General features: G+C 36.7%; 1 protein-coding gene across 1 annotated transcript; it reads left to right on the forward strand.

The window, feature by feature from the left end:
* Nucleotides 1-3,292: 3,292 nt before the first annotated feature.
* Nucleotides 3,293-20,479, forward strand: Cga (glycoprotein hormones, alpha polypeptide). Its single transcript, XM_005324733.4, has 4 exons — nucleotides 3,293-3,407; nucleotides 17,726-17,832; nucleotides 18,882-19,066; nucleotides 20,136-20,479. The coding sequence occupies exons 2-4, from the start codon at nucleotides 17,733-17,735 to the stop codon at nucleotides 20,211-20,213; spliced, it is 363 nt and encodes a 120-aa protein (XP_005324790.2). The 5' UTR covers nucleotides 3,293-3,407; nucleotides 17,726-17,732; the 3' UTR covers nucleotides 20,214-20,479.
* Nucleotides 20,480-25,805: the final 5,326 nt, after the last annotated feature.

The following is a 25,805-nucleotide window of genomic DNA, read 5'->3' on the forward strand; positions in this document are numbered from 1 at the left end:
GATTTGCTTAGATGTACACCCCATAAAACACTGGAAACATTACTCTTGAGTAGGGAAATTGGAAATCTGGGGAAAGTGATCAAGTGTGGAAGGAGCCATTTTTACAACACTTTTAAACTATTTATTTAGCTTAATTTAAAAATATATAAAAACTATAAAAACTTTCATATGAAATCCTTAGTGTTCATAATTTCTAAATAGAAGTGTGAAGTAAAAATAAAATCCACTAATAAATCATAAATCAATTACAATAATTTAATAAGAGCACACAGAAATATCATTTTTACTTAATCACCCAGATAAAAGGGGGATAAACAAAATAAACAGCTTTTTCATAGCAAAGGAAACAATCAAGAATACAAAGAGAGAGAGCCTACAAAATGGGAGAAAATCTTTACCACACACATACACACATCAGACAGAGCTCAGGGGATATGGAACAGGACATTGGAAAAATCTCTGAAAATATATAAAAAAAACCTCAAAAAGCTTAACACCAAAAAACAAATAACTCAATCAATAAATGGGCAAAGGAACAGAACAGACACTTCAGAGAAGAAATACAATTGGTCAACAAATATATGAAGAAAATGTTCAACATCACTAGCACTTAGAGAAAGCAACTTAAAACTACAGTGAGATTTCATCCCACTCCAGCCACAATGGTAATTATCAAGAATACAAGGAACAATAAATGTTGGAGAGAGTCGAGAGCCATCCGTGGACTATGTGTGAACCAAATCTGTGTGGAAGCCCACTGAATAGGAAAAACTGGTATTTAGGAAATTCCAGTGGCAAGCCCACTGGTTAAGATTGACCAAATACATGTGAATTTCTATTCAGCTCTGCCAAAAAGGTCTCACATAACAACGGAGATGGCGGTGACTTGCTGCAGCCATATAGCCACACAGCCTCTCAGGGATGGGTGTGGCCTGCCAAGATACCAGTCAACTTGTTGACTGCACGTCATCATGAAGCAAGACTCCCGAAACCTTATCCCTGTTTCTGAGATACCCCCTTAAATAAAACCAAAGGAGCCATTTTCTAATTGTTCAGCTCCAGCTCCTATGTGGGCTGGACATATCAGGTCAAAGAAAACCTATTCTTTGACTCATCTTTTATTTCTTCACTAAATTATTTCTTCACTAATTATTTCAGACTCTATTTTCTCAGGGGGCTTATCCCTCCTGGAAAGAAGAAATTACCCCTGCAAAGCCGCTGGCAGCCTTGTGATAGGTGAGGAGGTGGGGAAATAGGTACACTTACATATTCCTAGTGGGACCGCAGATTGGTGCAACCACTCTGGAAAGCAGTGTGGAGATTCCTTAGAAAACTTGGAATGGGAAAAATCAATTGGCCCAGTTATCCCGCTCCTCAGCTTATATCCAAATGAGTTAAAATCAGCATACTATAGTGATGCCACCACATCAATGTTTATAGCAGCTCAATTCACAATAGCTAAACTATGGAACCAACTTAGGTGCCCTTCAACAGATAAATGGATAAAGAAAATGTGGTATTGGCCTGGGGTTGTGGCACTCGTCTAGCATGTGTGAGGCCCTGGGTTCAATCCTCAGCACCACATATAAATAAATAAAACAAAGATATTGTGTCTAACTACAACTGAAAAATAAACATTTAAAAAAAAAGAAAATGTGGTATATATACACAAAGGAATATTACTCAACCATAAAGAAGAATGAACTTATAGCATTTTCCAGGAGATGGATGGAACTGGAGACTATCATGCTAAGTGAAATAAGCCAATTCCCCCCAAACCAAAGGCCAAATGTGATCTCTGATATGCAGATGCTGATTCACAACAGGTAGTGGTTAGGGAGGAGTGGAGGTTCACCAGATTGGATAGGGAGATATGGGAAGAAGAGAGGGATGATGGAAATGGGAAAGACAGTAGAAGGAATCAGACATAACTTACCTATGTTCATATATAAATCCATGACCAGTGTGACTTCACATAATGCACAAACATAAGAATGGGAAGTTATACTTTATGTATGTATGATATGTCAAAATACATTTTACTATACCTAAAAAGAACAAATAAAAAATTTAAAAAGGGGAATAAAAAAGAAGGATTAAAAGAAGGCACAAATGAAGGAGAAAGGACAGAATAAAGAATAAAATTCCTGAGTGAAAGTGAGGGAGGAAGGGATCTTTCCAAAGGACTTGAAAGATTCCCTTTCCTTGAAATTATGAAGTCTCCAGATTTCCCAAAGAGATGGGCTATGTTGAAAATATCTGGCTAAACCTTTGAGATTTCAGTGATGAAAATTCATGAATAAAAGGAACAGCAATCATCACCAGAAAAAGGTGGGGTGGATACCAGAAGTAGATAATGGAAATTTGAAAAGGTCTAAGAATGGAAACAAATCATTTAGTCCTGAAAACAAATAACAGAACAAATTTGCTTTCTTTGGTCAGTTTACATTAAACAAAGAGTTGCATTTTATATCACATGAATCTCCTAAGCTTCTTCCTGGGGAGGTGCTTGGTAGTTCATATCTAGCCAGTTCCTACAGAAGTAGCACTAAGCAGAGTACATGGAGGCAGGAACCTTTGAAAGGTCACAACTCAGGGATAAAGCAGCCACAACCACATTGCAGCCTGGGGAGCTGTGTAGGTTTTAGGGACACACTAGACTTAGGAGAACCTTGTAGTTAAGCGTTCTAAGTGGCTGATCATAACACATGTGTTTTCTGTTCAGGCAGGAACTGAGCTTTACAAAAGCAAAATGAGAAAAAAAGAGGCACATATATTGAGGACCATTCAGTCCTTCTCAGAACTGCCTTCTGCCTTTATTCAATCCAGATGCACATTAATTTTAGAAAAGTCTAAATAGGTGTGTTTTATTTTTCTGTTTCCTTCTGGAATAATGTAGCAAGTCTGGAAACATTGCATATATGTTATCTGAGATTTATAGCTCTTCTCCTGGTTTTAAGAAAACATCAGGTACTTAGCTAATTAAATGTGATAGTCTTAGAGTTTTGTTTATAGGAAAGTGTCAGCTTTCAGGATGTTGTGTGCATGTCTTGATAAAATTACGTAGAAAATGACCGAACACTCTTTTTTTCATAAGCTGACCTTGCGGTCACCACTGCCTGAAAATGGCTCAAAACAAAAATGATCTAAGGATTGAAACAAGATAAGATCAAATTGATGTCATAGTAATTACACCAAGTACCATTCAATCATTGGATGGAATTTACCGTAATCCCTGGGCTTAGAAGCAGGTGGGAACATGCAGTTTTTATTACTCTGCTGGTATAAAAGACAGGTGAGGACTTTATTAACTGCAGTTACAGAGAAATCACCAGACGAAATTAAAATTCCTCTTCAGATCCACCAGCAACTGCCCTGAACACATTCTGCAAAAAGTCCAGAAAAAGGTAATATGAATAAAATAATTTGGGGTATTTTAATTGAGGAGTAAAATATTTGAGAATACAGAGGACTATAAATACAGAGAATTTGAGAATAATGTGCATAAACAGAGTAAGAAGAAAATTAGGCATTTAATCATTCTTTTTTTTTGCACTCATGATTGATTTGGGAGGAAGTCTGTGAAACTGTGGCTGGTGACCATAGACTAAGATATTATCAGAAGCCAGAAACCAAATGTCTCCTGCTGAGCTGCTATAGTGCCTGTCAGTATCTAAAATTTTCCTCAAGAATTATTGTATGTCATTTGAAAGGCATTCTTTCCCTTAGCTTTCAGAAGCCAGGCAGAGGGCAAGTAAACATTATGTAAGCTGCTGATATTGTTTTATTATCAATTTTTAAATGATGGATAACTACATCTGGCAAGTTGACCTAGTGATAAAGTAGTTAACTTGTTCAGCAGAATGACCATAGTTTCTGATTACATTTTGAATAAAGGTTCTCATGCAGACTTCGAATAGTAACATTGGAATTTCTTCAACATTGTTTCCATTTTCTTCTTTTGTAAAATGCTGCCCCCCCCCAAAAAAAAGAACACTTAGTAGTATTCTTCCAACTGTTTCTGATGACTTTGCAATGATAAATCACTTTCCTGAGTCTAACTGGCCATTCCAATGAGTTTCTGAAAACTTTTTCCCAACTACCTTCATAGCTGACCTTCCATAGCTGCAGATTCTGCACCCTCTGATTCAACCAATCTCAGAGCAAAAGTGTTTTAAAAATTGCAGTTATTTGAAATATTGGTTGCCCAAGTTGCATTGTAAAGAATTAAACACTTTACTATAGTGTTTAATTCTTTAAAAAAAGTGTACTCACCATTTGTGAATGGTTTATGTGTTTTCACTTCAATTTTAACATTAGTTTTCTTAAGTTCATTATTTCTTTGCAGATAGAGTCATTGAAATTTTAAGTGAGTCATATTTCTCACTATTTCCTGTTGAAAAATTAGCATCTAAGAAGTATTAAAAGAGCAAATGAGTATATTCCACACAGATTCTTAGTTCCATTGTATGATATTATTATTAGTAGTAGTATTAGTAGTATTAGTATTGGTATTAGTATTTTTGGTACCAGGAATTGAACTCAGAGACACTCACCCACTGAGCCATATCCCCAGCCCTATTTTGTATTTTATTTAGAGACAGGTTCTCACTGAGTTGCTCAGCATCTTTCTGTTGCTGAGGCTGACTTTGAACTCTTGATCTTCCTGCCTCAGTCTCCTGATCTGCTGGGATTACAGGTTTGTGCCACCATGCCTGGCTTCATTGTAAGCTTCTTTTTAATGTAAGACTCAAATTTACATGAAAACTCAAATAGCTAGGAACAGAAATGGCAAAATTAGAAGGTAATATACATTTTTTTCCCAAAGTGGATCAAGATTATTTTGCTTTCACAGAAGAAAATTTACAGGATTCAATTAATATTTCCATTGAGGCCAGTTGGCTGAAAGCCTCAAACTTCCAGTTTTCTAGATTATAAAGCCTAGAGTAGTTTGCCATTAATTTATGGTCTTGCCAGTTCTAGTTTTGGTGTGTAACATTACAGCAGTACTATTGTAATGTTGGAAGTAATCCAGTGATTTTTTTATTCATCGGGCTCAGAGGGAATATTATAGAAATTCTCTAGCATCCTTAATACTCTGGGGCTTAAGAAGGGTTGCTTGCCTGAACCAGGGGAGTTGAGAAAAATTGGAAATCCAATTAGAAAAGACAACTGTAATGTCATGATCCATGTGTGAATCGAAGTAACAGAGGGAGATACAAATCAGCTGTGTACTTCTAGGCTATAGGGGTGGTGCAAGTGGAAGGATACTATCTTAGGACCACATTACTTTCTGGATGACTGAAAAGCCTTTTAAATTCTCTGGCATGCAGTTTTCTACTTTATGAAATAGGTGCTATATAATGTCTTCCTCACAGAAGTGTTAAGAGAATTATACAAGTGAATGTATATCAAAGCCAAATCTTCTTCTTTCCCTGCTCCCCACCAATCAGACAGTTGTCCTCATAACTATGTCAGTAATTAAATGCCTGAGCCATCCCTCTTTGTCCAAATGAAATATTTTTTTTTTCACTTTTAAAGGGCTTGGGATATAACCCAGTGGTATGCTTGCTTAGCATGTACTAAGCCCTGGATTTGATCTCACTTCAAATCAAACAAACAAACAAACAAACAAAAAACAACAAAAAAAACCCAGACAAAACAACCAAGCAAAAGTTTTGAAGAAACTGAAGTCAACTTAAGTTGAAAGTTACATGGTCTTATATATAAGCTGTCACATAATAATCTTGCTGTAAAAGCAGACATTAGCATCTTATTTAGGGGTAAGTCGTTTGAAAAAAAATATTTAAGATGCTCATTGTAAAATATCATGATTTGAGGGCAATGTAGTGAAGTGTGGTTCAGAGCTTGGAGTTTGGAATTGTAGAGACATTTTAAAATCTTGGTTCTGCCGGTAGCTAATTATGTAAAATTTTATAGGTTACTCCACCTCTAAGTATACACTTCCTGCTCTTTTTGGGAATTGATCGAAGGGCCTCATGTCTGCTAGGCAAATGTCCTATCACTGTTCTACAAATATCTTTATCTGTAAAAATGAGAATGAGGGCTGGAAATGTAGCTTAGTGGTAGAGCATTTACCTAGCATGAGGCCCTGGGTTTGATCCCTAGGGATAGACACACACATACACACACACACACACACACACACACACACACACACACACACCCAAGAGAGTGATACCACACAGGATCATTATATATTTGGGTGCAACATTTCCAAAAGAATATCTAATATGCAGTTAGTGGTAGGTGTTATTTTTATTTTCTATTTTTTGTGGTACTAGGGATTGAATGCAGGGCTTTACACTATTAGGCAAGCACTCTACCACTAAGTTACATACCCAGTTCCAGGTTTTATTTTTAAAATATAAGATATTATTTTACCAAAACAGTGTTACAGATACTACATTGAATGCTAATTCCAACATTTTTTACATTTTGGAGAAATTTTTATCATAAAAATTGTTCTAAGAGCTGGATCAAGTACCTTGCCTAGCATGTACGAGGTCATGAGTTTGACCTTAGCACTCCCAAACCTAAACTAAAGAGTTGTTGTATCTCTTGCCATGCATGAAAGTACTAAAAACTTGGATAAAACAACAATTATTGTACTCTCCCAAAGTTCCATTGGTAGATCAGGCTCAGGTGGGCAGGTCTTAACTTGGATTTCCTGTGCAGTCAGAGAGTGGCTGCGGCTAGTGTCATGTCACAGCTTACTGGGGACAGCTTCTTTACTCACTGGTGTGGTACCTCATTACTTCTTGGACTTTTTTCCCTCTCTCCTTGTGGCCTTTTCTCCTCCTGAGTCTCTCCATGTGGCTTGGCCTTCTTATCCTATGGTGGTCCCTGGCTAGTAGCATTTCTTACGTATCAACTGGTTTCTAAGAGACAGGAAGCAAGAACTGCCAGGCCAGTTAAAGGAAACATCTACAACTTACCAGTGTCACTCCTGGCATATTCCACAGTCATAGGGCCTGCATAGATCCAGTGGGGTGCAAAAGGAGACGCAACACCTTTTGATACGGAGTGGCAAGGTCACTCTGCAGGGAGAGATTTTCGAGACAGTTACAAACTACTATAGAGACAAAAATACTGGGACAATGAACAAAGGGACTTCTCTTCACAGCCCCTCTGCTCTGTTTTACCACAGAAGAAAGTCCTTGTTAAGTAAGGTGTGCGATTGATTAAACAACAATCAAGTCCTATTTATCCTGTTATTGAAAAGCCTTAGGCAGATTAAATGTTTTTATGCTTTTAAATGTGAATGACAATGTGTTAAAAGATTACATGAAACCAGCTCAAATAAACATCACAAAAAATAATGCATAAAATTAAAAAGTTGTGGGCTGCGGTTTTGGCTCAGTGGCAGAGTACTTGCCTTGCACATGTGAGGCACTGGGTTCAATTCTCAGCATCACATAATAAATAAATAAACAAAGGTATTAAAAAATATTTTAAAAGTTAAAAAGTAGTAAGAAAGATTCTGATATTACTAAAATGCTTCATATAACTTTTTTGGATATTTTGCTTTTCTGAAAGATAAATTAACATCACACCTTGTTTTAACCCTAATAGTATTTATTACTAAAATACTATTGATTTTAAAATAAGAAATATTTTAAATTCTTCTTTATTTTTATTTACATTTGTTTTTGAGATGGGGGGGTCTCATTATGTTGCCCACACTGGTCTTGAACTCTGGGCTCAAGTGGTCCTTCTGCCTCAGCCTCCTACTAAATTGGACTACAGGTGTATGCTGCCACAGTTGACTGAAATTCTCCTTTAAAGCAATATTCTATGGTATAGAGTTTGTCACATCAAAATTCTTGTTGATTTTTTGCAATATATATTTAGTATGCCGAGAATTTTTGAAAATGCTGATGTGCTAGAATACCAGAAGGATAATGGAAAAAACCCAAGATTTTAATTACATAATTATGTTAGCACTGTGAAACATTTTAAAGTAGCAATTAAAATAGAATGTTAGAAGTCCTTAAATTTAGTCAAATTGACTAAATTTTTGTAGGCCTAATTTTTGTAGAGCTTCATAAACTCTTCTATACATTATTCTTATCTATGGTAACACCACCCCCTTTTAAAGTTATTTTCTGTCCATTTCATTTGGAAAACAAGTTGGCTTTTTCTAAAAAAGTTTGTGAGCAGAAAACACTGTTAAGTGGTTGGTAAACTGAAATCCTGTTCTAAATAGTGCTGCCAAGTTGTGAGACTGGCCTTATTTTCCTTTGGTACTGGGGCATTTTGGGGATATCTTTACCTCCTGGAGAAGTTGCTTGAGTATATGTTGAGTATATGAAGCTCCCATATGAATGTCAAAACAATAGACATACATTTTCTGCTGTCATGTTTCTTTTTTCCATTAAACACATTCTCATGGTTTTTTTATCTGTCCATTTTCTTGTTCCCAGCCTACCAAATGTCTCAATGTCTGCAAATAATTTCATTATAGCAGTTATTGCTTCAATTCATAGTTATTTGCCTTTGTATTGAGTCCTTCATTGTGCTTTTGAGTTCCTCAGATGGCAAGAAACTTATTCATATTTGTATTATCCATGCTTGTGTCACTCCCTGGCATGTAGGAGGTTCTTACAGTTTTTTTTACATCTTCTAAGCATACAGTTAGACCTGTAAATTTGGTGCTTTATAGCATTCAAACTCCTGTCAAAGTATCTAAAACGTCTCTTTTTAAAAGAGAGACATTATCCACATCAAAGATTGGATGAGGTAGATTGTGGGGGATATTATTAACCAGTCTGTCTTCTTCCACCCAATTTCCCAGCCAATCTTGGTCACCTCATTTGGAAAAAACTCTCAGTCACTAATGCCCAAAAGCAACACGTGAGCATCTGTGCAGAAGAAAAGGGAACCTGGAGGATTGTTGAGCTTAGGGGTGTGGAGCACTGGATTATGAAAGACATTCAATGCTGACTTGAGAGTTCAGAATGTAACCGTAAGGGAAAGACCTACTTCCTGGGCCTAGGGCACATGAAGAAAGAAAACTGGTAGTCAGACCCACTTCAAGGTGAATTTCCTGACCCCTGACTCAGGGTCTTTATAGTTATCCACATGCTGTCAGAGGTGGTTGTTTGGCCAGAGGTAGAGGTCAGAGCCTACAGAAGTTCAGAGGCTTGGTCTGTGGAAGTTGGTGGGATGGAATCTAAACATTCCACTTTTCCTTAACTTTTCACCTTCAAAGTTTTCATTAAGCTGAACAGTTTCTCTCTTCTTTGGACCATGCAAAATGCTGACATTTGCAGGCCTACACTTTGTTTGATAAATAATTACTGAATACCTTTCTCATGACAGGCTATGAGTTGGGGCTCAAGGCTTTTCCTTCAAGGGTCTCCCTCTCATTAGTGATCAATCACCAAAGGCAGCTTACTTTCCTCTCCTTAGTTTGAGAGATCAGACAAAGTTAATGAGGTGAAGCCATAGGTCAACCCTATAGAAGTCAGTTAGATTTAATCTGTTGGGTTAACATAGGACTACACCTTTAATCCTAGCTAGTCATCTCAAAAATGTGCTATGAGTCACTTGGGTTTCCTGGTGTTCAGAGCACAGATGAATCACCCCAGCTATCATCACCATTAGAAAACCCACAAACTTCACCACTCTCTGACAGTGAGGAGCAATGGCAACATATTTGCAAGTGAAGGGCAGGCTGCCACATTGTTTGAAGCACTTGTAACCTTCTTGGAATAATATGGGCTGGGGATGTGTAGCTCAATGAGTGTTTACCTAGTAGTTGTGAGGGGTTCCATCCCTATTACCATGAAACAACCACCACACCAAACTACATATATGCACATACACATACATGTATACGCATACACACATGCATATGTTTATATACATATAGATGTGTATGTGTGTGTATGGTACATTGGTATAGTGTTTATTTCATAAAGCACTTAATACATTAATTATATCTCACAATAAATAATATGTAAACATGCTAACTAATAATGGTTTATGATAATTACATTCTCTTATATTTTCAACAATGCTATCTTTTGCTCATTGCCACTTTATTCCAAGAACATAAAGTAGTATGCATAATTTGCTAGAAACTGAGACATCCAATTTAAATCCTGATTATGTTAATGGTTTATTTTAAATTAATATTACTTCTATATCTTATCATAAAATGATAAAATAAAAATTTTATGCCTATGGCATAAAATTCATGTTAGCCAGCTACCAACTACATAAGCCAGAGCATACCATTACTAATGAATTTATGTGAAAATATTTTATTTAATTGAACCTTTATTTTAAGTTGTTATTCAAGGGTTATCTTGTTCCTTATAGTGAATTACAACTCTGTGTTAGCAACTTATGATTGACATTGCTATTACCATTCAAAAACTCCAAGTGAACATAATTGTATTGAGCATCTATTTTGTGCCTTATGCTAGTGAGGAGGTGGATTAAAGGTCATAGCATTTATCTTTAAGAAACTTTCATGTGGATGGAGAGATAACAGGTACATAACTGGCTGGACCATGAGACATCATTTAAGAACTATAAGCAAAGTGATATGTGAATGCAGTAGACACATTTATTTATTCTGGCTTTAAGCTTGGGTGAAATCTTCACAGTGAAGCTGGCAATTGGGCAGCTCCTTAAAGAACTCTGGGGACAGACTGACAAGGGAGAGAAAGGTCTTCCAGTACAAGTTGAGAACACACATTTTTTTGGATTCTCATTATTTTGATGAGATATGTGGCAGGAGGTAAGGACATGTTGAGTGGACATTGAAGACAGGGTCCATGATGTTTCGTAAGGTACTCTCTTGGAATATCACAAGAGGCTAAGATTAGTAAATCTGATTTTACATTGTGCATATTTTTGAAAAATATCATAAATTCCACCTGAATGTAATTATTTTTCCTGCTCCATTCTTAATATTTTTTCCAAATTCTAAAACATAAATACCTGAAGGTGATAGGGATGATAAAAATTATTAAGATATTTTCAGGGCTGAAGGTGTGACCCAGTGGTAGGGAATTTCCCTAGCATCTACCAGCTTGTAAATTTAATCCCCAACATGGCTAAATAAATAAACAAAACTTTCCAAAACACCTAGAATTTGAGGATTAATCTCTTTCTGCTAGGTTAAATCATCTTTTTTAAAAATAAAGACAAAAAGATAGCAGTTTCTGCTATTGTAAGCCATAGCAACAGTAACTTTGATTCCATTTTTTCAATCTCCTTTTTACTTTATCATAAAGCAAACTCTAAAATGTTCCTTGGGGCTGAGATGTAGCTCGGTGGTAAAGTACTTGCCTAGCATGCTGCAAGGCTCTGAGTTTGATCTATAGTACTGAAAAAAAAAACTGCATTGGCTTCAAGTTTTTACATTCTGCAATCTTGTTATAAATGTTTCTCTCTGAATTAATTTTGATATATTTGTTCATTGCATAATGGCTGAATTTTCATAATATATGAGATGCAATATCAAAGCATGTAAATGATACTAGTTTAAAAAGGAAATCAGTTTTAATTCCATGATTTTTTCCTATGGCTTTTATATTCCTTAGGACAGTAATTCTCAGACTTTTGAGTCCAAAAGACTTTGGTTTATGAGGTAGTATCTACTAGTATTGAATAGTTTTGGAATTATGGTAGAAAAAGTTTCAGAATATTTATTTATTTAAAAAACAATAAACTCATTGTACATTAACACAAATAACATATGTGTATTTAAAAATAATGATTTGCAAAACAAAAAGCATTGGTAAGAGTGCAAATTTTTTTTAATGTCTGGCCCAGAAAGAGAACTCGTGTGATTCTTTATTCAATCTGATAGAACATCACATGCCATACCGCATCTAGAAAATTTCTCTGAACACTCAAGGGGATGAAAAGCAAAATATCAAACAACATTTTAGCATTATTATGAAATCATTTTGACCTCAGAACCATTGAAAGAATTTGGGGGTCTAAAGATCACACTGACTTAACACAGGGTTTATTCAATGTTAGTGATATATAATATACATGTATATATAAATAAAACTTTAGTTATATATAAGTCACTTAGGGTTATATATATCAGGTGGAAATACTGACATATGTATGTTTTCACTTCCATAATCACAAGTTTGTATTTCTATATTATAAACTGTTCTGTGCTGCCTGACAAATTATTATTATTATTACTACTATTTTAGTACTGGTGATTAAACCAGGGGAACTTTACCTCAGAGCTACTTTCCTAATCCTTTTATTTTTTTTATTTTGATACAGGGTTTCATTAAGTTGTGATTGTCCTTCCTTGTCCTGCCTCAGTCTCCCAAGTGGCTGGGATTGTGGGCAACAAATTATACTTAAAAATTAGTTTTAGGGGTTAATATAAATATCTATCAAAAACATGGTCATATTACATCAGTCTACGTGAAAAATCACTAGAAGTTTTTGACACACACACACACGTATACACACACACACACATATACACACACACACATTTTTTGTTTGTTTTGTTTTGTGTGACTGAGGAATGAACCCAGGGCCTCATGTATGTTGGTCAAGTACGCTACCATGGAGCTACCTCTCCAGCCCTTCTTAGAAAATATTTTATTATTTTTCCACTGATTAACTTGTTAAATTTATTCTTCATTGTTTCTTTTTAGTTATACATAACAATAGGATTCATTTTGACATAATTATAAAAGCATGGAATATAATTTTTTTAATTCAGTCCTCAATATTTCCCTTTTCTCCCTTCTCCCTCCCTGTTTCCTTCCTTCTGCTCTACTGATCTTTCGGCTGTTTACTTATAGTTTTTTTTTCATTAGTGTCTTGTGTATGTACATGATGGTGAGATTCACCGTGTTATATTCATATATGTCTATAGGATTGCCCAGGCTGGCCTTGAACTTGTGATCCCATTTCAGCCTCCTGAGTAGTTGGGATGACAGATGTATGCCACTGTGCCTGACATCATATGTGATCTTAAACCTCATTCTGCATTAAAAAATAAAAAAGCTTTTAAATTTGAATAATTATAGATTTAAAGGAAATTGCAAAAAAAATTTAAAAATATATAGGGAGATTTATACACCCTGCAGCCAATTTCTACCAATAATAATTATATTATGTAATTATAGTACAATGTGAATCCAGAAAATTGACAATGCTACAAACCACAGAGCTTATTCAGGTTTCCCTAGTATCACGTGCTCGTGAGTGTGTTTGTGTGTGTGTGTGTGTGTGTGTAGTTCTATGCAATTTTGTCCCTTGTATAGACTAGTGTGATTGATGTTACAATAAAGATGCACATTGTTCCATCACCACAAGACTCCCTCAACTTCTTTCCTACATTAACTTCTTAAAACTGCTAATCTATTTTTCAACAGCATTATATAAATGGAACTCTATAGCATGCAACCTCCACTCAGCATACTTCCCTTGAGGTCCATGCAAGCTTCGGTGTGTATCTTTTATGTTGCTGTCTATTATTCCATGGTATGGATGTACCATTGTTTGTATAACCGTTCATCTCTTAAAGGGTATTTATGTGTTGTGTTCAGTTTTAGGCTATTAGAAATAGTTTTTATGAACATCTATACACAAGTTTTGTACGAACGCATTTTTCATTTCTCTGAGATAAATGCCAAAAGAGTGTAGCTGTTGAGTCATAAGGCAAGTATCTGTTTGGTTTTATGAAAAACTGTCAAACTGTTTTCTAGAGTAGCTGTAACATTTCACATTCCTATCAGCAATGTCTGAGTTATCCTATTTCTCTGTATCCATGCCAGCATTTGGTGTTATATTTTTAATTTTAGCCACTCTGATAATTACAGTTTTAATTTGCATTTCCTTAATGGATGAAAATGCTGAACGTGTATGCTTAGTTTTTCATCTATAAATCCTCTTTATTGCCGCCTTCGACGCCCTCCCCCTCCTCCCCCTCCTCCTCCTCCTCCTCCTCCTCCTCCTCCTCCTCCTCCTCTTCTTCTTCTTCTTCTTCTTCTTCTTCTTTTGTATTGAGGATTGAACTGAGAGGCACTTAACCACTGAGCCACATACTCACCCCTTTTTAATACTTTATTTAGAGACAAGATCTCACTGAGTTGGTTAGGGCCTCTATAAATTGCTGAAGCTGGCTTTGAACTCACAATCCTCCTGCCTCAGCCTACTGAGCTGGTGGGATTATGGGCATACACCATTGTGCCCAGCACAATATTCATTTTTTAACTGGATATTTTTTTTCTACTAAGTTTCAGGAGTTTTTTATATGATTTAGATTCCACTCCTTTGTTGGATATGTGGCTTAGAAATGTTTACTCCAAGTCTGTGACTTGTATTTTCTTCCTTTTAAAAGAGGATTAACTCCTAATTTGGATGAAGTAAAATTTGTCATTTTTCCCTTCTATGGGTCATATTTTGCTGCCAAATCTAAAAACTCTCTCTTCACTCAGCCCTAAGTCCTGATCCATTTTGCTCTAGTTTTTATATATAGTGTGAGGTTTAACTTAAGTTTTCTTCATCTTCTTCTTTTTCCTTTTGTGTATGCTTAGCAGCTCTAGCAGCAGTTGTTGAAAAGGTTGAAATACTTAGTTGTTTGTTGTTTTTGTAGAAAACCAGCTGGGGGGCTGGGTTGTAGCTCAGTGATAGATCCTCAGCAACACATAAAAATAAACAAAAATAAAAATATTGTGTCTATCTACAACTATATATATATATTATATATATATATATATCCATCCAGCTGGGCATATGTATATTTATGTAGGTCTGTTTCTGAGTTCTCTTCTTTGCCCAATTGGTCTATGTATCTATCCCTTTGCCAAAATCATTCTGCCGTGATTACTTTAGCTATATAATGTGTCCAATTTATTTATTTATCTATTTATTTGTGCAGTGCTGGGGATCAAATCCAGGGCCTCACACTTGCTAGGCAAACAAGCACTCTTATCACTCAGCTACACTTGCATTCCTGAGAAGTCTTTACACTGAAAACAGTGATTGTTTTTACTTTAAAAAATAGTTTTAGCTATTCTATATCCCTTGCCTTTCAATATTATTATCAAGTAATAATAATAATCTTAGTTATATCTATAAAAACTATTCTGGGAATTTTTTCCTTTCAGTTCTAGTATTAAACCCAGAGCCTCATGCATACTGGACCAAGTGTTCTACCACTGAGCCACATTCCCAGATCCAATGTTGGGATTTTGATAGCATTTCATTTAAAGGCACAGGTTAATTTGGTGAGAATTGGCATCTTAACTATTATGACTTTTTCAATCCATGAAAATGATATTTTCCTATTATTAGGTCTTTTGATTTATTTCATCAGAATTTTGTAATTTTCAGCATACAAGTCCAGATATATTTTGTTTGATGTATAACTAAGTATTTTATTTCCTTTGGTAAGTTGTAAATGGTATGGTATTTTAAATTTATTTCCACAATTTTTTTATGTATAGAAATGCAGTGGAGTTTTATATATTGATCTGTGTCATATGATGTTGAACTTACTAACTAGTTCCAGGAACTTTTTTCATAGGTTCCTTGGAGTTTCATTTTTTAAAAACATGGATAAGCATGTCATTTATGAGTATGGATAATTTTATTTCTTATCTGTATGCTTTTAATTTAATTTTCTTGCCCAATTTTACTGCCTAGAATTTTCAATACCATGTTGAATAAGAAGTGAGAGTAGATATCTTGCCATGTTCACAATCTTAGGGGGAAAGCAGTTTTTTCTCCCCAATATTAAGTATGATGTTAGCTATAGATTTTTTGTAAATGTTAGTCATCAAGTTGAGAAAAATCCTTTAATTCTGATTTTCTGGAAATTTTTTTTTTTTGGATGCTGCTGATTGAACCCAGAGCCATGCACTTTACCACTGAGCTATACCCCTGGCCTCTACTGAAAGTTTTTTCCATGAGAGTATTAGAAATAGTCAAATGTTTTAACTGGGTCAGTTGAAATAATCATAATTTTTTTCTTTATCCTGTTGATATGGTGGATTATACTTTCAAATACCAAATCAGCCTTGCATGCTTTGACTATTCCCAGTTGGTCATGTTAGTCTAATTCCTTTCGTACATAGCTGGATTCAGTTCACTAATATTTTGTTTGGGATTTTTGCATTTCATTTCATGAGAAATACTGTTTATAGTTTTCTTTCTTTGTACTGTCTTTGGTTTTGGTGTCAGGTTAATCCTTGCCTCATTAAATGAGTTGGGAACTGTTCTTTCCTCTTCTATTTTCTACTGTAATTGGTGTTGTTTTTGCCTTTAAATGTTCTGAATTGTTTTTTTTTTAGTTAGTAAATGACTCTGCCTCTTATCTCTCATGGATTGGACATGAATAATCCATAACACTTTCACTTAAAAACACGGATAAAAAAAATCACCCCTTTGCTCTCACATGAGATGTTCCCTAGACATTTTGGGATAAAATCCAATTTTTTGTCTCCTTATTTTCAGGGGCAGTGAGGTCAATGCCTGGATATGGTCAATACCTTAGCTGACTTGGATAGCCTGCTTCATGCACTCAGAATCCTTGGGTAAAACTGGTTGACAGGTGTAAGGCAAGGAGTGCTAATTTTTTTTTTCCCAATACTGGGAATTTAACCCAGAAGGCTTCTACTTCTGAGCTAAGTCTCTAGACCTTTTTCCTTTTTTATTTTATTTTGAGGCAAGGTCTTTTTAAATTGTCCAGGCTGACTTTGAATTTTCTAACCTCTTGCTTCAGCCTCCCAAATTGCTGGATTATAGGCGTGCACCACTGCACCCAGCTCTAAATAGAAATCTTTGATTAATACTCTCTATTGTCTGCCCTTGCCATACAGCTAGGTTGGTATCTAGTCATTGATGAGACTTACAGATCACCTGCCATCAGTGAATAAAATGCAGGAGGGACTAATATCCCCCCCCCCCACAATTCTCCAGCTTGGGGATATAGAAATGGGAAGGATAGGTTCAAATGCTTGTATATTTTATATATCATATGTAAGTTTATATAGATGTATATAACATCTTAGATATCATCTAGTTTAAGTTCTGTTTTGCAAATGAGGACACTGAGGCTTCTTAAAGGGATGGCATATTTAATTTTATTTAAAAATATTTTTAGTTGTAGATGAACACAATACTTTTATTCTACTTATTTTTTTTTGTGGGGCTGAGGATCAAACTCAGTGCCTCGCACTCTACCACTGTGTGCTCTACCACTGAGCCACAATCCCAGCCCAAGGGATGGCATATTTTAAAAGAGAATTTATTATTGTTATTATTAAGCCCGATTCACTTGTTTATTCGAGAAATGGAAAGATTCAGTTTCCTATCTCTTTCCTAAAGAAGACTTGCAGGCTGAGCCTGTAGCTCAGTGGCAGAGTGCTTGCCTAGCATGTGTGAGGCACTAGGTTTGATCCTCAGCACCACATTAAAAAAATAAATAAATAAAATAAAGGTATGCTGTCTATCTACAACTATTAAAAAGTAAAAAAAGAACATTTGCTTTTTTTTGTTTATGTGGCTTTAGAGTATATTGAAAGCTGAAAGCAACATCCTTTGGTCACTATTATAAATAATAAGGTTAAAACTGATGATTGTTGTTACAACTGGTAATCTGAGATGATGATGATGATGATGATGATGATGATGATGATATGACGATGATGGTGATAATGAAGATGATGATTTTGTCATGTCTTTATTTCAGAAGAGCCATGGATTATTACAGAAAATATGCAGCTGTCATTCTGGTCACATTGTCTGTGTTTCTGCATATTCTCCATTCCTTTCCTGATGGAGAGTTTGCAATGCAGGGTACGTGACCAAACTTGTGTTTGAAGTAATAAGGACAACGTGCATTTCTAGATGTACATCAATAACTCCATTAATCACATTTCTACCTCCTTTTCAAATGTGATAAATCTTCACTGCTGGATACATATCAAGGCACTTTTAGACAGTGAACATAAAATCAAATTAGGTTCAGAAAATGTACAGTGAAAATGATATCTTACACATCCACTTAAATAGCAGCCTGTACATTTTCATCTGAAATAGATTTCTTATTATTCTTTATCAGGATTTTACAAGAAGAAAATGCTCTCAGTTAGCTCAGTCCCCCACCCTTCCATTTCTCTCAGAAGATTTGAGAAGATTTTAACGTTGCCTCTGTGGATAAATTTTCACATCAGTTAACAAGTGAGAAAAACAAAACCATTTTATGCAGTAAATTTGGCTGTATTGTTTGAGAATCTCATATAGTGGCTGATATAATTCCATCAGCTTTGAAATTGTAAGCTACTGCTGGTTATGCTTTTTTTTTCTCTAGATGAATGGTAATATTTTAATCCTTGGTCCCAAGTGCAGATGCCTGTTGTAATATCAGGCTCTCTATCTACACTCACCAAGCTGTCTTAATTCTGACATATTTTTCTCTGTCAGTATTTGGAGTTTCTACAGGGAAAAAAACAATAGCAGATTCTAAAGGGGAAAATATTTTGCCTCTGGGCAAAACTCTCCTTTCGGATAAACATAGTATTTTCATCTGTCAAGTTTTGTGTTCACTCTAAGCATACTATTAGCTTTAGGATAAAGATTCCATGCTTAAAGAGAGAGAAACCACTACAACTAAAATTTCCCATGCAGCTCTGCAAAAAATTGTTTTCCTGGGAAGATAACTCTAATCAGTATAAATATATATTATATATGAAAACCAGCATACAGCCAAAAGTATTTACTTAATTCTGTATTCTCCATGGAGAAAAAGAATATTTGCTATCCCATAATAAGGAAAAATTCATAGTTTCTCTTCAAATCCTTTTTGGTTTATTTGACTTCTTTTTTTGTTTTATCTTGTCTGATAGGTTGCCCAGAATGTAAGCTAAAAGAAAACAAATATTTCTCCAAGCTGGGTGCCCCCATTTATCAGTGCATGGGCTGCTGCTTCTCTCGGGCATACCCCACTCCAGCAAGATCCAAGAAGACGATGCTGGTACCAAAGAACATCACCTCAGAGGCCACATGTTGTGTGGCCAAATCCTTTACCAAGGTAAGAACTTCAAGGGCATTAGAAAAGTTTTAATAGCCTACCAGAGTCATAGCTATAGAGCATATCCATGGCATTTAATGCTGAAGGTATCTAATGACCTATCTTTTCTTGGTCATTTGTAGTCAGGGGTTGCATTTGTACACTTTACTTAAAAGTCAACTAATTTAAGAAGGTTGGTTTCATAAAAGAAGAGAGTAGAATAGTAGCCTCCAAAGGCTAAGAAAGGTGTAAGGAGGTTGGAGTTTAGGTAATAAAATATAGTTACACAGGAAGAGTAAATCCTTTCATTCTACAGCACAGTAGGATGACCATAGTTCACAACAATTTGTTATATTTTTTTATAAAGAACTAGAAGAAAAGAATTAAAGTTTTTCTACACCAAAAAAATGACAAGTGTTTAAAAAGATGAAGATGCTGTTACCTGGACATGATCATTACACATTGTACATGTGTCAAGTTATCATATTGTAACCCATCAATACCTGCAATATTTATTATGCTAAGAAAAAAGTTAAAAGTTAAAAAAAATAGTCAGGGGGCTGGGATGTAGTACATTGGGAGACTGCTTGCCTAGCATGCATGAGGCCCTGGGTTTAATCCTTGCTACTGAAAAATAAATAAGTAAATAAAAATAAATTGGTGGGCTTTTTTGTGGGGGGTGGGACAGGGGTTAGGGAGGTAGCTCAGTGTCACAGTGCTTGTCTAGCATGTACAAGGTGCAAAGTTGGATCCCCAACATTGGAAGGAAGAAAAGAAAGGAAAAAAAGTAGAGGGAGGGAGAAAGGAGGAAGGAAGGAATGAAGGAAAAAAGAAAGACATCATTTGTCTTGTGGATATGGGCTGGATTTATTCAGAATGAGAACAGGGTGTGGATGATAGGGAACAGGTTGGGAGAAATTGTAGCCTATTTACATGATGTGAACTCGACCTTTTAGAATGAAAATATATCCTGAAATGGAGAATATGCAAACATTATCTATTTACTTCAGTTGGCTACAATTTAACATTTTCCAATTTTGCCTGTTTATCCTGGTTTATTGTCTGTCTCTCCTCTTTGCTTTCCCTTCAGGCCATGGTAATGGGACATGCCAGAGTGGAGAACCATACTGAGTGTCACTGCAGCACTTGTTATTATCACAAATCTTAAACATATTTTAAAGTGCCGTGCGGATGACTGATGATTTGGTGAAAAGGAAAATTAAGTTGTTCAGCATTTTAACCTGCAAGATAAAGCCCTCCTTTCCCTCATCAGCCCATTCTGACGTGCTTCAAGGACACACTGCCGCTTCATTGCTTGCCTCCTTATCCAGTGGTGTAATCAGCAGCCTAGCTCTTTCAATTGGAATGAATTATAGCATTTAGCATGACCATAAAAAGCTGCTTCCATTGGAAATAAAGCTTTTTAAATCATCATTCATTGAATTATCTTTTTTTTTTCATAAAAGTAAAGCTAATTGCTTTTGAAATGATTTGTGGAAAGGAGTGAGCCAATGGGTGATTTAGAACCTGGCCTATTTAGTGAGTTGACATTGGAAATTCTTGCTCCCACCAAGCCTTCTAGAAGCTGCTGTGAGTCCTTTCAACTAGTGGGCCAATTATGACAATGTCCACTGAGGTCAGAGGAGAAAATATGAGATCTTCTATATCTATTCACTTTTAAACCAACCTTTAAATTTCCATTTTGATTGATTTTATGAAAACATAAAAATCCATTACTACGGTAATACATGTATACAATTTATAAACAAATAATCATGCATATAGTGAGGTTACTGGATCAGAACCTTTTTACTGGTATAAGTATGCAATCAAAACATACACAGCTGGGGTAGAGCTCAGTAGAGCACTTGCCTGGTACATGTGAGGCCCTGAGTTTGGTATTCAACACCAGAAGAAAAAATAAATAAATAAAAGAGACCATTGCTCTAGAATTTAGGAAGGATAATCCCAGTCTGAAGTTTCTATCTACTTGGTTTATGTCCAGAACAACACACAAAAAAGTGCATCCTGTTAGTTTTCAGCATCCAGGCTATAACTAAATGGTGGTCCTAGAAAGTTCTCATTGCTCTCCACTAAAACAGCATTACTTTGAAATTTCAGAGGCATCAGATCTTATATTCCATGATCAGGGCTGAGTGAAAATGAATAAGTAAGGAGCAAGACATCCTTTGAGTACTCCCAGTGGGCTAGGTAGAATACCAGCACCTTCACTTAGTTCTAGCAAAATGCTTCAGAGTAGTACTATGCTTCCAAGTCATGTTTAAAAAATTTTTTTAGCTTTAGATAGACACAATACCTTTATTTTATTTATTTTTATGTGGTGCTGAAAATGGAACCCAGTGCCTCAAATGTGCCAAGCAAGTGATCTTCCATTGATCCACAACCCCAACCCCTCAAATTCATATTTTATTGAGCATGTATACCTAGAAACAGGGTTATCCTTGCCTTGGGGACAACAGTTTCATATCCATTAAATCATATTATTCATGGTGGAGATCAAAGCCCCCCAAAATCTCTTCTCCTGTAGGAGATCAAAATTTTGAAACATGAGTCTGAAATTTTAGAATATAACATTAGTAGCAAATAAAGTTTTCAAAAAAGTTTCAACCATCACTGATTTGTTAAATTCCATTTCTGTGTGGCAAACCAGTTCCTTGGTATGCTGGAAAACACCTGATATCAAAGTGAAAAGGTAAAATGGGTGCATGTACTTTTTAAGAAGCTTTGGAATGCACATGAAGATGTTAGTTCTTTTGTTCATTCATTTATTTATTATGCACCTATTGAGTGCATTATGTTGACACTCAATTGGGTTGTGAGGATTCAGAGATTTCTAGATTCTTTGTAATGTTGAAAAAAAGATAAGGGGGCATAACCTGAGAGAACATTGGTGCTGATCATTGGTTCATTCAAATGTCTAGCAGAGTGGCTGAGAAGGTAGCTCAGTGGTAGAGTGTTTGCTTAGCATGAGTGGAGGCTTTAAGTCCAATGCCCAGTACTGCAAACAAACAAACAAACAAAACACAGACACTCACACACATACACACACAATCCAAAATGCAAATTTAAAAAACCCCAAATGTATGGTAGGTATTTATTGAGCACCTACTGTGTGTCCAGTCTGGAGGGCTCAACACATACTTGGAGGGCTCATTGGTTGGAGGAGAGCTCCTGACACATACTTGACTGGAGTATCCTTGCTGGTCTGAGTTCCTCTTATTTGACAGAGGGACACGAAAAGAGTATGGAGAGACGGAGGAATATCCCCACGGTCATCCAGATCAGCCAAATCAACCCAAATGAACAGTATATCATAGCCATAGGACCTCCCATTTTGCCATGTGTCTCACATGGAACTGGTCTTGGGAAGGCCAAGATGAATAAGACACAGACCCTTTCCTGAAGCATTGCAAAGTCCGATGAGTACTGTGAACAACACATCATGATCTAGTGAGGTGCATGTCAAGGGAGGGATCTGGACTTAGGTGGTATAAAGGGAGGAATGGCTAATTCAGCCTGCTGGGGTTTGTTATGATAAAATTCACAAGGCAAGGTGATACTTGAGCTGGGTTTAGAAGATAAATAGAGAAATGGGTGAAGGAGTGCATTCTTGTTTGAGAAAACAGCAGAAGCAAACATCCTGAAATGGGAAATAGCATTGTTTCCAATATTGGAGTCGGGAGCTTTTGACTTGGTGATAGAAACAAAATCAAGTCAAGTGAGCATGAATATACAGGCAAGGCTTTAATTGCGCTTCAGCCAAAGCAGGTAACTGTGTCTTCGGCTGGAGGGAGATAGCACTCATCAAGGGACAAGGCTGCTACCTGAAAAAAGGGACATGTGAGTTTCTATTGATTTGCTGGGATGGGCCAGAGCTTGGTAATTTTCTACTGGCCAGGAGCACAGTTCCAGAAGATATTTCTTCTTGCATGAGACAGGCAGGCTGTGAACTTGTTCTAGAACTGCTGAGTTACTCTTGTAGCTGCAACCATCATCCTGTGCAAACATCCTGGTCTTGTACCTTGATCTGGACCTAATGGTAGGGCTGAAGGACAAGAAAACACATACCAGTTCTAAATGGGCAAGCAAAAATGTCAACAAGTAGAACCTGACTTTAATTATTAAGGCAGCAAAGGGGTCAGACATAATATGAAGACAGAGATCTCATTCTAGTCACTCATCAGACACCTGCAAACCCAAGAGTCAGTGTTTCTAGTTTCAAGTCCCTGAAAAGTAACCCAGGCAACCATTACCATCCTAACCCACACATCAGAGGTGTTATGTACAGTAAAGCTAGTGGGAAACTAACAATGTATTGTCCAGCTGCATGACCTCCAAAATTAGATTTCTAAGTTAACTAAGAACAAGTAAAGCTAGCGGGTTTATTTAGGGTTTCCCTGGTAACAATTTCATCATGTGTAAATAGTCTGCTTCAGTGGTTTTATCAGGGTTTCATGAGAAGAATACTGGGACAGAGAAGCAACATGTCACACCACAAAGGGTAACAGTTCAATACACTTGGGGGTTTATTTCACTGTCTCAGCCTCCGTTCCACTAAGGTGGTTCCTGAATGTCTCAGTATGATAGTCACAGAATTGTCAGAGGTTCAGTGTAACTGGACTTCAGGAAGCATGCTGGAGGGCTGAAGCTGTAGGGACAAACAGGCATCTGTCAAGAAAGTCCTTGTAGCATATGCAAAGTAATGTGGATTTCAATTAGGATCCTGTCTTCTCAAACTGGAGGGCCTCAGGTTTTTCTGATAAGACAGAATAAACAAGTACCTTTCTACAGATCAATTTTGCTTGAATATTTGGGGAAATAGAATTTTCATTTAAAACAGCAAAAAAAAATCATGCATTACATAGAATATAACAGAGAATTGCCAAACTAGGATTAAAAAAACCAGCAATGCCTTAAAAAGAAACTTCAGGCTGTGGGTGGGGCTTTCCAGATCCTGATCTCCTGACCCCTCCCAAACCACCTGTTTGTTCTCTTTGCAGTAGGAGTCCTTAAGGGAGGAGTATGAGAAGTTTTATTAAAGGAAAAATACGCTCTGCTTTGCAGATTAGAAAAATCATTCTGGCAGCAAACAAAGGAGGATTTGAAGAAGTGAGATACTGGACCCAGGGTTACTCTTTGAGGCTTTTGTGACTGTCTTGCAAAAAGAAGACAGCGATGATCTACTGTTATCTACAGTTGGTGAGAGTGAGTGCAGTAGGAAGACAGACTTGGGAGGCATTAGGAGGAATGAAGACATGATTGTGTGTGTGATTCCCAGACGGTCAATGACTTGTCGGCACTTGGGACGTGGTCTGGGGCAGCAGAGAGGCGAGATAGGAAATTCAGTTTGGGAAACTCCCAAGTGTTTGAGAAACACTGTGTGAATATGCCTGGACGTGGAGTTTTAAGAAAAGACTGCAGCCGGGCATGGTAGTGCAAGCCTGTAAACCCAGTGTCTTGGGAAGCTGAGGCAGGAGGATTGCAAGTTCAAAGCTAGCCTCAGTGATTTAGTCAGGCCTGGTCTCAAAGAAAGAAAAAAAGAAAATAGGGCTGTGGATGTAGCTCAGTGGTTAAGTGTTCCTGGGTTCAATCCCCAGTACCATGAAAAAAAAAAGAAAAGAAAAAAAAGAAAAAAAAAACTGGAGAGACAGTCTTGCGGGTCATTAGTGGTGAATTAAATGGCAGGAACTGCTTGGGAAGGTTTAGGGCATGAAGAATAGATGCTGGGCCACCAAGGGTAGATTCTGGATGAGTCTGATACTGAGAAAATGGTCGTTATGACTTTTGGGACATCAATCTGAAAACTCTGATATGAACCCTCTAGAGAGAAGATCATAAAAATCTGAAGTATATAAGCATCAAGGAAGAAGAGAGGCAGAAATTTGAGGCTGGTAATTTTGTCTCAAGCCCTTCTGTGAAAAATATCTAAAAGAAGTACTAATGGTAGAATACGCACATGTTTGAGGGGTGCTTCTGTCAAAAAGTTTCCTGTGATTCATTTCAGCCAGATAGCTCCCCTGTGAGATTCCGGCCTTGCGGCCAAGACACAGAATACCAAGCACCTTCCTTTTAAATGACAACATATCTGTCTGTAGTGATGCAGGTGGGTATCAATGTCACAAGCTATGTTAATTTAATAGGCCACTGGTTCTGTCTGTATGGCAGTTTCTGGATTCTGGTCACTGGGGACAGGGTAGTACTTTAGTTTTTTCATTGCTGTGAACAAAAGATCTGACAAAAACAACCTAGACATGAAAAAAAATTTTTGGCCCATGACTTCAGAGGTTCAGTCCATGGTCAGCAGACTCTGCATCTCTGGGCCCAAAGAGAGGCAGAACATCATGGCAGAAGGGTGTGGCAGAGGGAAGCAGCTCAGGATGAGGCAACCAGGAAAGAGAGGAAGAGAGAGGACTCTATTCACCAGTGACACAATATGTACCCCACAGGAACACCCCCAGTGACCTCTTTCTTCCAACCACACCCTATCTGCCTATAGTAACTGCCCAGTTAATCCATATCTTTGTTTTAATCCATCGATTAGGTCACATGTCTCATAATCTAATAATTTCACCACTGAGCATTCTTGCATTGTCTCACATGTGAGCTTTTAAGGGGATATCTAAACCATAACAGGCATTTTGGCAGAATATTAAAAAGATTAAGGAAGCAAATTTCTATTACTATGTAGTTGGATATCCAAGATTTGACCACAAGCAGAAACTCCGGTGATTACAGGGAT

This window comes from Ictidomys tridecemlineatus, chromosome 8 (genome assembly GCF_052094955.1).
Source record: "Ictidomys tridecemlineatus isolate mIctTri1 chromosome 8, mIctTri1.hap1, whole genome shotgun sequence".
NCBI lineage: Eukaryota > Metazoa > Chordata > Mammalia > Rodentia > Sciuridae > Ictidomys > Ictidomys tridecemlineatus.

Bases quoted from the DNA above. Each gene is read 5' to 3' on its own strand.
- Cga (XM_005324733.4), top strand. From the start codon at position 17,733: ATGGATTATTACAGAAAATATGCAGCTGTCATTCTGGTCACATTGTCT. The intron at 17,833-18,881 runs GTACGTGACCAA...CTTGTCTGATAG, and splicing joins TGGAGAGTTTGCAATGCAGG to GTTGCCCAGAATGTAAGCTA. The intron at 19,067-20,135 runs GTAAGAACTTCA...CTTTCCCTTCAG, and splicing joins TGGCCAAATCCTTTACCAAG to GCCATGGTAATGGGACATGC.